Below are 14,209 nucleotides of genomic sequence, written 5' to 3' on the forward strand. Positions count from 1 at the left end.
ACTTTCCTGAAGCAGACTGGATTCCTGTATATTTGAGCATCCTGTTAAAGGCAGCCCTGAACTTCTGTGCACAGTACAGATATGAAATGAGCCAACAGAAGAGGTTCTGCTCTTTCTGACTTTATTCACAGAGGTAGTTCCAACAGCATTCCACTCAAGCTTGCTGAAAGTTGGTAGATCACATTTGGAAATCAGGTTAACAAATCCCACGAACAGCAGGAGGTAACAGTGGAGAAATACCTGGATGTTGAATATCCTTAAAATCATACGTAGATTATGGCAATGCTTTGTCCCTCCTGCCTCTGTTCCCCGTGGCAGAATGCTGGTTGGTTTAACATTCACATGTCACTAAACATGGCACAACAACTGAAGGCACACTCAGAGGGAAGAGGTGTTGTGCTAAAGTGTGTTTAATTCTTTGGGACTTGGAAAACCTCAGGGATTTTTAGATGACTTCTGTGGTTTGGATATTTCCTAGGCACTCCAGTTTAAGAAAAACCTGAATTACATTTCTGTGTTAGAAGCTAAGAATTTTGGCAGAGATTTAGGATGGCACACGTGCATGGAGAATATATTGTCTTGATTTAAAATCGTGAAGCCTACAGAATGTTGCAGAGGAGGTGAAGTTTTGTAGTACAAGAGCCTTAAGTAATGCAAGCACCTGTCTGGGATACCAGGTTACCTTCTGTGGCTGAGTTACCTGCCAGAGCAGGACAGGGCTGGTAACTTGGGAACTACAGGATTTTATTTTTAAGTTTTCTGAAGAACCATTCAGAACAAACCAGAACACAGAGGAACTGATGACAAGTTGTTTGCAGTGAGTTGGAGATGAAGCACAGACAGTGGTCTGCAGTACCTTACTCAGGAGTTAAAGCTCAGTGTAAAGAGAGACTTTTTGAAATGAACAATTTGATTTAAAACAAATTAAACCTCCTCACAACCTCAGTAATTCTCTAATCTGTTTTGCAGTTGTTTTTAAAATGAACTGCAGTGAATACTCATTAAATTGTTATAATAATGATAAATAATAATAGTGATTAAAGCCATATTACAACTGCCTTGTTTGCATGGTTATTCTTAGATGTTCTTCCCCACAGTTAACAATGTGTATTTTATTAAACCCTGAGATCACATTAAAAGGAAAACTCCTGGAGCTCATGTTAAACACTAAATTTCATTTAGTGTTCTACCCTTAGTTTTGTCTGGTCCATTTTTTGTCTGCTTACAGTCCTGGAGAATTGAACCTTGAGAGGTAGAAGGCTTTTACAGTCCCTCCTGGGAATACTTCCTTTTCAGTATTTCATGGAAGGAACAATAAAGTTACACAGGCTGCAGATTCCTAGTTCTGACAGTAAGATATTTCTGAAAAAAACATGACTCAGCATAGCTGCAGAGAGTAAGCAGCACAAAGAGAAAAAGAGTTCAGGTATTAGTAAACATGCTGGGTATTACCACGAGGTAATCAGTTATATGAGTTCTCAGGAGACTTTTTTCTCATTGATAATGTTTTCACCTGCTGCAAGCTTCTTGTATAAATGGTGCAGTTTATCTGGCTGAGGTGCTTCAGCATCAGGAGTTAAGGGAATTTCAAAGTCAGAGGAGCTCTGGGAGTCCCTCCTCAGCTCCAGATCAGGAGTCCTGGAGCTGTCACTTATTTCCACCAGCACATCCTGAACATGGGCAGCACCAGCCTCTGCAGCTTTCTCACAGCCTTTGCTTTTCAAGGCACAGGCACCATAGTGGGCACAAGGTCTGTTCTGACCTGGTGGCTTCCCCCTGCCACTGTCCAGCTGAGTGTCCGTGGGAGTCTCCTGCAGCACAGGAACCACTGCTCTGCTCCCCCCTTTGCTCATGTCCAGGGCACTTCTCTCCTGGGACGTGATGAGCACTGTGTCCATTTGGCTATCCCAGCCCTGGCTCCCCTGCTCTGATATGTGTGTTGACTGAGAAGAATTTTGGGAGGAGATGTGTGTTGAGTCACTTACTCCATCTGAATCGCTGAAGAGTGACTGGGACCCGCCAGCATCTGCTGAAGATGGCACGTTGTCCTCATTTTCAGAACTTTCTTCTAGTTTATTACCCGTAAAAAATTCATCCCAGCAAGGGACATTGGCATTAGACTCCTGCTGGTCACTAGTTACTCCATTGAAATTGGCTGTGGAAGTGGCATCTGGCTCATGGGAATGAAATTGAACTGTATTTTTTTCAGATTCTTCTTCGTCATCTTCATCATCATTATCATCATCATTTGATTCCTCACAGTCCACAAAGTCTACCTTGAGGGAGGTGTAAGCTGTGGTCCCTTTATAACTTTCTGTGCCCTCATTAATGTTTCCTTCAGCATTTTCAGACTGCCCTGTACTGGAGGGCCTGCTCTCTCCTCTCTGCTGTTTTGGAATCTTAGGCCTTGTAGAAATTAATTCTGAATCAAAGAGATCATCTTCATCTGGCAAGGAACAAACAGAAAATCACTAAGAAAAGTTCACATCTCTGCTAAAATCTTGTTGAGAGCGAAGTTTTAATAAAAATTCATTTAGTATAAATTGAGGAAAATATTCTTGAACCCAGCTGGAGATTTTGCAGGATGATATTGACAGTGTTTGCCTTGCCTTGTCTAGCACAGGGACAGTTAGAACAAGCTCTCCTAGGGCTGATCTAGGACTGAGAGAAGGAGCTCCATCCAAAAACTTACAGGACTGTTGAGCATTAAGTGCATTTTAAGACTGCAAACAAGTGTGTTTTTACGTGATCAGTGCTCTCTCACCCTCCTAAGTTCACATCATTTCTATTTCTCCTTTCCAGCTGTTGCTTTGAACACACAGGCAGGCTGCAGTGAACACCAAGGCTCTTGGCATCTCTGCTTAGTCTCAGACTTTAATTTAAGGTGCAGTAGTAGCAGCAGAACCTTTACCTGTATCAGATAATTCTCTCTTGTGGGCTCTCTTCAGTGTTCCTAAGGGCTTGTACCTGGGTTCCATGTTTCTCCTGTATGACCTGCATAGTGGCTTTAATCTGAGGGGAATGAGAAAAGCAGTTAATATTTAGAACTCAGCATATGCTTTCAGGAGCAAAAGTAAACCTTTTAACTTGTTTTAAGTACACTGCTCCATGCGTTTCACAGGCACTGCAGCAAAAATGTTAAAACAAAGGCAGCAATACCTAGGGCAAAATCCTTGATTCATTGGTGAGCTTCAGCAGCTGAAAGGTAGAAATCTGTCCTTTCAATATATTTACCTTAAAACATGTACATAATTTGGAAACTATCTTGTAGTTCCTTCCTTAGAGAAGACAAGCTGACAGGGTTCAAAATCCAACTGTGGTTTTATTTAGTGATTATTAAGTGGAAGTCTTCTTTCTTACTAAGGAGGAAAGGAAGAAGGAACAGGAATCTTTGTTCTGTCCAGACTGAGACACACCACAGCTCTCCTGTCCCCCGAGGGCGCTTTTTAAGCTGCCAGCATCTGTAGCAGCCCAAGAGAACTGCCTCTGATGCTCTGCAGAGAGGAGGAGTTCAAGTCCCCAGAGAAACCCTCTTTAAAAGAAACTTCGGAGAAGTAGCAATGACAAATAGAAATGGGTCACAGAACACAGTGAGATGAATGTGTATTCAGCTTCACCCCAGAGTTTACCAGCAGAAAAGCCTCTACACACAGATAGAAGTAGAATACAAACTCTGAGACTCAGCTTAACATACACATGTGCTTCAGAAAGCCCAGATCTGTGGGACTGAATATAGAAAAAAAAAATCTGAATTATCTGACAAGTAAAGCAAAAGGCAGAGGCCCTCCTGAGAGGCTGGGATTCAGGAGGGGAATTGTCCTTACAGGAACAGAGTTTGGATCACCTCTGGCCAGCAGCCACTTGTCACTTACATTTCCATAACTTTGTCCTCTGTTGCACCCAGTGGCAGTACATTGGGATACACATTCACAGGAGAGATATAGCTCAGGAAATCCTTGATCTAAATTCCAGAAAAGAAGAAGCAATTTAACAAATTACATCAACAGTTAAGAAAATCACTTAAAGGTAGCACTGATGCAAGCACATCCAAAAGTACTACTAGTAGTCTTAAAGTAAAGACCAATGTAGCCCATGACTCTGTCAAAGTGGGTATTTCTGGAACAAGAAAACAGGCCTGAAAGGATGCTGAGAACTCAGCCTCACCTAACACCTCACTGCAATTATCTGTATCAATTATCTACACAGACCATCACTATCTCTGAAAGAAAAGGCTGGGAAGACCTGGAATGTGATCCAGTGCTTGCCTGTCCTTACTGCTGTTGATCTTTCCAAAATGCAGCTGCCTTACTGGACACTTCAAGTCTCCAGGTATGCAGATCAGGTATTCCTTTCCTCTTCCTAAAGTCTCTCTTCAGTCCCCTGTAAAAGCCCATTATGACAAAATACACTGTTTTTTCCAAGCCTTACTCTGCTGTCTTCTGGATGATCTCCAGTAAATTTCTTGGAGAATTGTGTCCAGTTTGGGGCACTCCTGCTGAGGCTTTTTCAGTGCTGAGCATTGGAAACACTTGCAGGTTGTGGATTACACTCCTATCTGTACAGACAGTAGGACTGTCCTGGGGTGACCTATAATGTTATTGCAATTTTGTATCCAGCAGTTATTTACTGTTCTTTTTTGCCTGATGCTGTTCCACTTGTTAGGAAACTGTTCTTTTTTAATTTCTCTCTACTCATGTTCATTCCTTATTGGTGGAAAGGGATTGGTTGAACCTATAAAGGGAGACAACTTGTTCCAGAGTGTTCTCCTTTAAACTGTCTCAAACCAAGACAAGGACCCATCTATTTTTGCATGTGGAGGTAGGAATGTTACAGTTACACTATCCCCCATATTCCACCAGCAAATTCCACACTGGGACCTACATTTAAAATTCTGCATGGCAGAGCAAATTTAAACTTATCCAGGATATTAAAAACAGTACTGCCTTCCTCCATTTTGTAGTGCAAGACTTTGTGATAGTTCATTGTTACCACTGATCCAGTTTCAGTTCAGTTTTTTAGGAGAAATAAGTGTTTTTAGAGCTGTATTGAGTCATGTTAAATGAAAGTGTGTGATTGTGGGGAGGATGCTGCCATGACCAGTTTCCTTTTCGTTTTTAACACAGGAAGAGGGGCAACAGTGGCAGTCAGGATGTGAGAGAATTATGTTTAAATGTGTGGGCAGAGAAAAGAAGGCAAACCCACCCAAATCTGAGTAGATAAACAATGTATTGTGAAGCAAAACTCCATGCTTTCAGCATTGCACAGTTACACAATAATCTAAAATAGAAAGGCAGTCAAAACAATTGTACCAGTGACCTATACATTGAGAACAGAGAACAGGAAACAGGCTTGTAATCCTGCCCTACATTAACAAGTTCCTCTGCAGCTATATTAAAGCAATTTTTTGTCTTCAGCATTCAGAACTTCCTATCCCCTTATATCTTATTACTGACAAGATATTTTTTATTATGACAAGTCATGTCATCCACTCCAGAATAATCAAAACTCTTACATTTCCTTAATCAATGTATACTCAGTACTACAAGTATACAAACCTCGCTGTATGAAGAGTGGAAAGAGAAACAAGCTCTGTATGTTCTCTCACCAGTCCTAAATAAAACAGAGGAGGAACAAAAATTAGGTAATTGCTCTTCATCCTTGGTCAACAGACCAGCATAACCTGAGATTCAGTTATACAGGTATCAGGCAAGTTACAAACCTGAAACAACAGGTTTCTGTGTGGCCCAAATGCTCACCTCACTATTACACTGGTTTTCTTTTTCCTTTCCCCGAACCACATCGTGGAGGGTTTGATGCTGATTATGTGCAGGGGAGTTCCATTGTGGCAAGTCATCCCACACGGCAGTCTGTTGCCTCGAAAGCAGTCCTCATCCTGTCCAATGGAATATAAAATTAAGCCCAACAGTGACCTTTTTTACCCAGAAATTAAGCAACATAGTATCTAGCCAAACCACGTTCTTCTCTCACTTATAACTCCCTTGAAAGACCTTACCACACCTTGCTTCTTTAGTGCAGCTGGCAGAGAGAATCAGTCAGAGACCAATGCCCCAATGTGCCATCTTGGGTTCTACCTGTGTTCCTCCAAGCTGGAGCCTCCAGCCAGCCAGCCAGACATCCCAGAAAGGGAGGGCCTGTGCTAAAACCACACAGTGTGTGGCTGCAGCAGGCGTCATTCTGAGCCTCTTTTGATACATTGAAGTGGATAATACCTGATTGATCCAGTATTGCTTGTCTCACTTCACTTAAAACCACAATTTTCAGGTTTCAAATACAATTAAATTACTTCTAGCATAAATTAATATATTTTTCCTTTTTTTTTTTAAAAAACCCAAAACCTTCAACCCACTAACTAAGGTTTTCACTCTGCTTTACATTAAGTCACCATTTCACCAGTCTTCATTAAGCCAAAAGGTCCCAAACATCAGCACCTATAACCACACTTTCACAGCAAAGTCAGGGGAGGCTTTGCAGAACGAACGCACCCGAGGATGTCGGCAGGCGTGAATCTGCGTGTGTCGGTCTGTGGTAACGTGGCACAGGATTTCTGGCATGTTCCTGAACATATCAAGTTTGTTCATGTGCACCTAGAGAAAGCCAGAGTTTACTCTTTAGTAGTTCAGTGTGTTTGCCAGACTGCAGCTGGAGCAGCTATTCAGATGTGACTCTGCTCTCCCCAAATGCTGGCAGGCAGTTAAATTATTAGTCCCAATAATGTCCAAGCAGAGACGTGTCAGCCATCTAGAACAGTAGAACATACCTTCTATGCTGAAGAGGGATGAATATTCATGAGGAATTCAGAATCTATCTACTGACTATTAATACTGTATGCAAATTACTTTTACGATTCACAAAAAAAAAGGGAGAGAGGTAAACACAAAGCTTGAAAACTGGGAATTAAATTCTTTTTGTGAAGTCCAGATGTTCCAGACTGAAGTCAACTAGTTAACTCATTTTGAGCACAACTGCACTTTTTAAGAGAAGTTAATGAAACAGGCCTAACAGCGACCTAGAGCAGCCCTCTGAACAGCCACTGCCATCTCAGTGACTGGCCACAATCATTACTGAGGTTCCAAACAACAATTAGAGAAACGTTACCTGGATTCCAAGTTCCTCACTGAGGTTTATGAATAAATACTCATATCCATAAGCAGCTTTGCAGTTCAGCCACACAACATGATTACGAGACAGCGAGGTCCAGCTTCGCACTAACTCCAAGATCCCATTTAAACATTCCTCCTGAAAAGTATAGAAAATGCTGTCAGTCATCTTAGAAGATACTTCCAAAGTGCTGTGATATGGTAATGCAAAATGGCATTGCCTTGCAAGACTTACCTAACAAAGGTAGGTAATTAATTATTAATTAACAATTTTAAGGGCCTTTCCTCCCACAGTTTATTTAGACTTACCCGGCTTGGTATGTGATAAAATTTGGGATCACAAAAAGTAGTGTCCAAATACACACTCTGGATGTCTTTTATTCTGGAGGAGAGAAATGTGATATCAGAGTAAACATTGCATCACAGTGCTAAGATATGCCACTTCCTCTCTCTTCAAAAGGAGGTAATTCTACCTCTTTATTACAAAGAATAAGTCAAAGGGGGCTTAAAACTGCAGTATTGCAATTATATTTAATAATTATTAAATTATTAAGTTTAAAATTTTAAATTAAAAATGAGAAAAAAAATAGTATATTATTCCCAAATTGTCGATGCCATATGATTCTTTCTAAATCCCACAAATAGCTCACCTGGTCCCTGAATGCAAAAGCTCCATTCTGGCTGCTTCTCCTTTTGCAAGCCTGAAATCCCCTGTGTACAACACAGTGCCATTCTCACCTTCAAACAGAAACCTGCAGACAGCAACACTTGGGTCAAACTCATCATTAAATGCCAGGTGGTGAAACATTTCAAGTATTGAAAGGACATACATGACTGAACCTGGACAGTGACCAGCTGGCAGAAGTGTCACCACTACATCTTCTTTCTGGAAGAGAGAGGCTAGCATTATTTTCACACTGTAGTAAGTACTACCAGTACTTTTGTCAGCACAGTGAAAGCAATGCATTACTCCCCACAGCCTCCTGCAGCATTTAGTGTTGCTTTTAAATCCAGAGAGTTTCTTCACATTGCAACAAGCACTAAAGAGCAACAATCATCCTGTCATGGCAGAAGAGAGGACCAAGTATTGTACGGTGCTTATAAAGCAAGTTGGACAGAGGACAGTTCTACCTCCTTGGCTCCTGGTGAACAAGTACAGAATCACAGAATAGTCTGGGTTGGAAGGAATCTTTAAAGTTCATCCAGTCCAACTCCCCTGCAATAAGCAGGGACACCTTCAACTAGACAGACTGCTCAGAGTGTCATCCTGACCTTGAATGTTTCCAGGGATGGGGCATCCACCACCTCTCTGGGCAACCTGTTCCAGTGTTTCACCATCCTCATTGTAAAATGCTTCTTCCTTCTATCTAGTCTGAATAGACCCTCTTTTAGTTTAAAACTATCACCCCTTGTTCTGTCACTAGAGGAGAGGAGGGGCACATACATTTTAAAACCAGCTTGTCCACTTTGGATGTTGCAGCTGTGTTTCCTGTACTCATGTAAACAGCATTACAGCCCATGACTAATACGAATCTTTTTTTCCTGTAACTTACCTCACCAGATGTTTCATCTTCTAAAGAAATCTGAGTTGGAGTTTCAACTTCCAATGCAACCTGTAACAAAATTATTAACTGCATTATAGGATTTACTGAACATTCTGTTTCATGTTTATGTCCAGGTATTCATTATGTAGACATCTCTAGCACTCACTGTGGCTAATGCTAAGCCTGTAAAATTAAACCCATTTTCCCATAGTAAGTCATAAATTTCCATTTCCAGTGGAATAAATTTTCCTAAAAGTGATCTAAAAATTAAATGGAGATACCTCAACCAATGTGTGCATACCTAAAAAAGTTAGAGCATGTTGGACTTCCATCAGCAACAGCTCTTGCTCCTATGGATGGATCACACGCCTGATTTTTGGATGACTGCAAAGCCCAAAACATCCACAGCACAGCAGTGGATCTTGCAAGGACAGCTCTGTGATGCAGCACTTCCCACTGCCCACTATTACCAGAAGCAGAGCCCACAAATCACTGGGAGCACATATTCCTGTGTTTGTGCAGTGTTGCAGTGGGGATACTGCAACACGCATATATCAAACCAGGAGTCCCGTGGAAAGGAAATACATATGGACAGACAGATTCTTGCTAGATGTTTCAGAGATGTTTATTTCTCCAGCCGCATGGCCGGGGCTCTGCTGAGGAACTGTTCCAGTCACGGGACCAAGGGTCCTTCTGCCCGCGCAGGGAACACAAACCAACCCATGGGAACGAGGCTGAGCAGGGACAGGAAAACCCCGTGTCTGTGCCCTCAGGGCCCCTCTCCCAGGGCTACACGGCAGGGGAGGGACCCCAACACCTCACCCGTTTTATTTTAATAAAAGGAGAATGAAAACAACTGGATAAACATAACAAGAACCGTTTCAAGACAAAACAAGCCACCCTCCTGAGTCTTTAAATGTCCAAACAGATTCTCTGGAACATCTTAGGGCTGACAGAAGGGAGACAGAATTCTCTGAGCATGCTTTGTGGGGAAACTGAGGCAGGAGAGGGTTTAACTTCTTCCCTCCCCCTTTTCATCCCCCACTCGGCATTGGAAAGGGATTTTTGGGGAAACAATTGGCAAAAGCATGGTTTTGTGAGGGAAACCATGGATGAAAAAACGGATTGGGAATACACTGGGGGTAATAGGACATAGGGTAAAAGGGAAAGGTGGGATTAGGAAAGGGAAACTGTAGGGGGGGCTTACAATGGAGATATTGTCTAACATGACTACGATTTTTTGCATATATACTGCCTTTTACAGGAACACCATCAGGCCCAGTGACCTGCGATGCTTGTAACCCTTTTCTCCCTAGTACAATATTAAATTCCACCACCTCTCCATCTCCCAAGCTTGGGATGCATTTTCCAGGGTTATTCTTTTTAATAGCAGTTCTATGCACGAATATGTCTTGCTGGTTGTCACACCTTGTTATAAAACCATAATTTTGCTTAACATTATACCATTTTACTATCCCTAAGGTCTTAGTTACTATGATCTTTTTCCGAGTGGCTGCTGTTTTTTGTCTCGCTGCGTCTTTGCTCTCTCCTTCGGTCGCTCCCGTGTTGGAATTGTCAGGGCTGCTCGTGCCTGCGCGCTCTTCCCGGGGTCGCGTTCGGGGCTGCGCGGGCCGGGCCGGGCCGCTCAGTTCTCCGTGCGTCGCCTCCTCTGGTCGCAGCTTCGCTGCCGATGCCGGGCGCTGCATCCACGTCTCGGCCGGGCCCCCGGGCGACGATCCCCCCGCGCCCTGCTCCAGCGCGCGTCTCGGCTGGGCGCGGCTCCGTTCTACCGCCGCTGCCGCCAGCCGCTGCCCGCGCGCCTCCCCTCTCGGTCGGGCGTTCACGGGGCTCGCTCCACCACGCGCTGCGCGCGGCCGGGCGGGCACCGCCGGGTCCCGCTGCTCCTCGCTCCGCCGCCGACACTGCGGCTCGCTTGGCTCCGCCCGCACGCGGGAACTGCCTCGCTGCTGCTCGGAAAGCGCTCGGTGCACGTGGCCTGGGCCGCACGGTCCCTGCGCCAGGCTTCCCTTCGCCAGGACACAGCTGACATTGCTCAACAGTCTCGGTAACTAAATAATATTCACGAAAATATTCTTCCATCGGCATATATTTTGACTCCAGTATTAACTGTGTCCAAACGGTTTTCCAAAAACCCTTGGTAAGAATTAAATCCCAAGAAACATAGAAAAAGTTCTTAAACAACCATGCCAGGAAGTGTTTCAGTTCTTTCTGAGCTTGAATCAAGCTAAAATTCACAAATCGTTGTTCAAGAATCATTTTAAGTTTAAGATAAATGTCCATATGCGGCTCTGAGAGCCAAGAGTCTTCCCACGGTTCCTCCATAGTTTAGATATGGAATAGCAAAGCAAAACCAAGAAGAGGAATCCAAAGTTTCCAGGGTTTACTCACACAAATCAGTCGCTTAGGGATCGGGGATCGTTCTGCCCGCATTCTCCACCATTTGTTGCAGTGGGGATACTGCAACACGCATATATCAAACCAGGAGTCCCGTGGAAAGGAAATACATATGGACAGACAGATTCTTGCTAGATGTTTCAGAGATGTTTATTTCTCCAGCCGCATGGCCGGGGCTCTGCTGAGGAACTGTTCCAGTCACGGGACCAAGGGTCCTTCTGCCCGCGCAGGGAACACAAACCAACCCATGGGAACGAGGCTGAGCAGGGACAGGGAAACCCCGTGTCTGTGCCCTCAGGGCCCCTCTCCCAGGGCTACACGGCAGGGGAGGGACCCCAACAGTGCAGAGAGAATTAATTTTACTTCTATAAAAAAACTCATGTTCAATTTCATAATGCCTGCATCTGCAAAGGGAAGGAAATAACTACAAGCTCACACCTGTACATAACACTGATCCCCTGCAGTTTGGCTCCAAACACTATCATGTACATTTAAGTTCTTCAATGACTTTATACTAAAACTTCTTCATGTTATAGTCCATTTTCCAAAAATCAAAAGGAAAATCATATAACTTCAGATATATACACTCCAAGCAATGAGAGACTTTAAATGAAGCAAAAGAGAAATTAAGGACAGCAGCAAAGAGATGTGAGCAAGGTAAGGAAATGAATACAAATTCAAATGTACAAATGATCACTGTAAAGATGAAGGCCATGTAAAGCTGAAGTTGAGAGAAAAGGAAAAATTTTGTGGAGGGAAAAATAATTAAACAACGAACAGCAATAAACCAGTCCCACATAGCAAGCTGCAGAAAGCACATTGTTGGAAGTACTTAAGGCCTGAAACACTGTATCAACACCAATATTTAGACACTTCTGAGGAGGGCAAAGCTGCTTCTTTCTGAGAATCACTTCTTGGAAAGTGCTAATTTCAAAATAAACACAAACTCACAATATGATTCTCCCAAAACTTGTATTTCCAGTTAGTCAACAACAATTCCTTAGTTACTGGTGAGCAGTATAGTTTAACTTTCAAGCTGTGAGGAGACAAAAAACACAGATAAGTGTTTTTTTAAAGTAGACATGAGGAACAATCTAACAACACATCAGCACCTGGCAGCCAGTACATCAACCCTACGCTCAGAAACCTCTCATGTGAGGAGACCTGCAGAACTGGAAGCCTGCAGGCTTCTCTTCAGCACAGCAAACCCAAATATACCCCTGTGTGCCCCTGCCTGTATGGTTTTGTGTAGACACAAATGCAGTGTGTGGTTCATGGTCATGTGCAGACCTATCTGCTTGTTTCTATACCCCTGCACAAGGAACAGGCATTTGGGACAGTCAGCACTCAGCAGAACACAGAATACTCCCTTATGAAGCTTGAGCTTGTGCATAGAGACCTGATGAGCAAAGAGAGATTCTCTGCTTGCATCTCAGGAGATGCAACATCTACTCCAATAAACAGAGCCTAGGAACTGGTCCACAACCTCCCTGGGCCCATTGCCATGTTTGATCATCATTATGGTGAAAAAGGTGTCCCTTGCCCTTTCCTTATGAACTTCCATGATGAGTCTGGCTCCATCTTCTCTACCCCTACCTGCAAACAGTGATACATGATTGTCTCCTACTCCTAAGGCTGAAGACACATCCAGCTCTCTCAGCCTCTCCTCACACATCCCACCCTCCTGACCCAGACCAGCATGGTGATCCTGCTCCAAAACACCTGTTGGTCTATTGTCCAGGGGAGCCCAGGGCTGGACTCAGTACTCCAGACAAGTCTCACAAGTGGGCCCAGAGGGGAATAACTGTCTCCCTCAAACTGCTGGCTACTTGCTCATACACCTCAGAGAGCACAGCTGGCCCCCTTCACTGCACAGGCACAGCACTATCTCTGTGTACCAACACACTTCCAGGGAACAACAGAGAGATCTTTATGAAGCTCATGAACGTCATGAAGTTCAACAAGGCCAAGTGCACCTGAGTCTGAGCAACCTCTATCAAAACAGACTGAGGGATAAAGGGGTTAATAGCAGCCCTGCAGAAGACTTTGGGGTACTGGTGGATGAGAGGCTGGACATGAGCCAGCGGTGTGCATCTACAGCTCTGAAAGCCAGTCATATCCTGGGCTGCATCACCAGCACTGTGGGCAGCAGGACAAGGGAGGGGATTCTGCCCCTCTGCTCTGGTGAGACCCCACCTGCAGTGCTGCATTCACGTCTGGGGACCTCAGCACAGGAAGAACAGGGACCTGTTGGAGCAGGTCCAGAGGAGGCCAGGAAGATACCCAGAGGGCTGGAGCACCTCTGCTGTGGAGACAGGCTGAGATAGCTGGGGTTCTTCAGCCTGGAGAAGAGAAAATTCTGGGGGGACATTACTGCTACCATTTGATATTTAAAGGGGGCTTTAAGAACTATAGAGAGGGGCTTTCTACAAGGACGTGGTGGGGACAAGGTGGGGTGACTTCAAATTTAAAGGGGGCAGGTCTAGATGAGCTACAAGGAAGAAGTTTTTTACAATGAGTGAGGGTGGTGCGGCACTGAAACAAATTGCCCAGAGAAGTTGTGGATGCCACATCCCTGGAAGTGCTTGAGGCCAGGTAGGACGGGGCCTCGGAGCAACCTGGTCTAGCGGGAGGTGTCCCTGTCCCATTCCTACCCTGTGGCTTACGACCCACGGCAGATCCCCACGCAGTTTCACTCACGCTTTGCCGCGCACCAGCCCCCTCCCCCGAGGCCGCCCCGCCGCCAGCCCGTACCTGCCCTCCAGCCTCCTCTTCAGGGCGGTCGCCCGCAGCCCCTTCATGTGATCTGGGGAGAGAGGCACGGGGTCAGTCGGGGGACACGCGGGGCGGGGACGACACACGCGGGGAGGGGCAGAGCGGCGGCGGGAGACGCTGGCGGGCCCTCACCCTTGTGGCAGTGCGACAGGAAGAAGGCGCGCGCGCGCACGTTGTCGTGGTCGAAGCGGTCGATGGACACGGCCGGGTACTCGCGCGTGCGGCCCCCGAACCGGCTCATGGCGGGCGGCGGGCGGCGCGCGCTTCCGCCCGCCCGGCCCCCAGCCAATCGCGAGGCGGCCCCGCCCCGCCCCGGCCAATCAGGGGCGGGCACGGCCCGTTAAAGGAGCCATGGCG

At 45.1% G+C, this 14,209-nt stretch overlaps 1 protein-coding gene across 2 annotated transcripts; it reads right to left on the reverse strand.

The window, feature by feature from the left end:
* Positions 1 to 104: 104 nt before the first annotated feature.
* Positions 105 to 14,119, reverse strand: DCLRE1C (DNA cross-link repair 1C). 2 transcript variants are annotated; one of them, XM_042053366.1, is made up of 14 exons: positions 13,985 to 14,119; positions 13,832 to 13,883; positions 12,029 to 12,113; positions 8,672 to 8,731; positions 7,949 to 8,004; positions 7,769 to 7,870; positions 7,428 to 7,500; positions 7,117 to 7,257; positions 6,504 to 6,605; positions 5,757 to 5,893; positions 5,556 to 5,610; positions 3,873 to 3,961; positions 2,912 to 3,012; positions 105 to 2,446 (listed from the first exon to the last, which is right to left on the reverse strand). In XM_042053366.1, the coding sequence occupies exons 1-14, from the start codon at positions 14,091 to 14,093 to the stop codon at positions 1,479 to 1,481; spliced, it is 2,130 nt and encodes a 709-aa protein (XP_041909300.1). In that variant the 5' UTR covers positions 14,094 to 14,119; the 3' UTR covers positions 105 to 1,478. The 2 variants fall into 2 exon arrangements, with proteins under 2 accessions (XP_041909300.1, XP_041909304.1); XM_042053370.1 differs by lacking the exons at positions 13,832 to 13,883; positions 13,985 to 14,119 and adding an exon at positions 8,964 to 9,170 and having other exon boundaries at positions 12,029 to 13,258.
* Between the last annotated feature and the right edge of the window lie 90 nt (positions 14,120 to 14,209).

This window comes from Corvus kubaryi, unplaced genomic scaffold (genome assembly GCF_017639235.1).
Source record: "Corvus kubaryi isolate FWS band 111438036 unplaced genomic scaffold, C.kubaryi_AGA036_p1.0 135, whole genome shotgun sequence".
Classification (NCBI taxonomy): domain Eukaryota; kingdom Metazoa; phylum Chordata; class Aves; order Passeriformes; family Corvidae; genus Corvus; species Corvus kubaryi.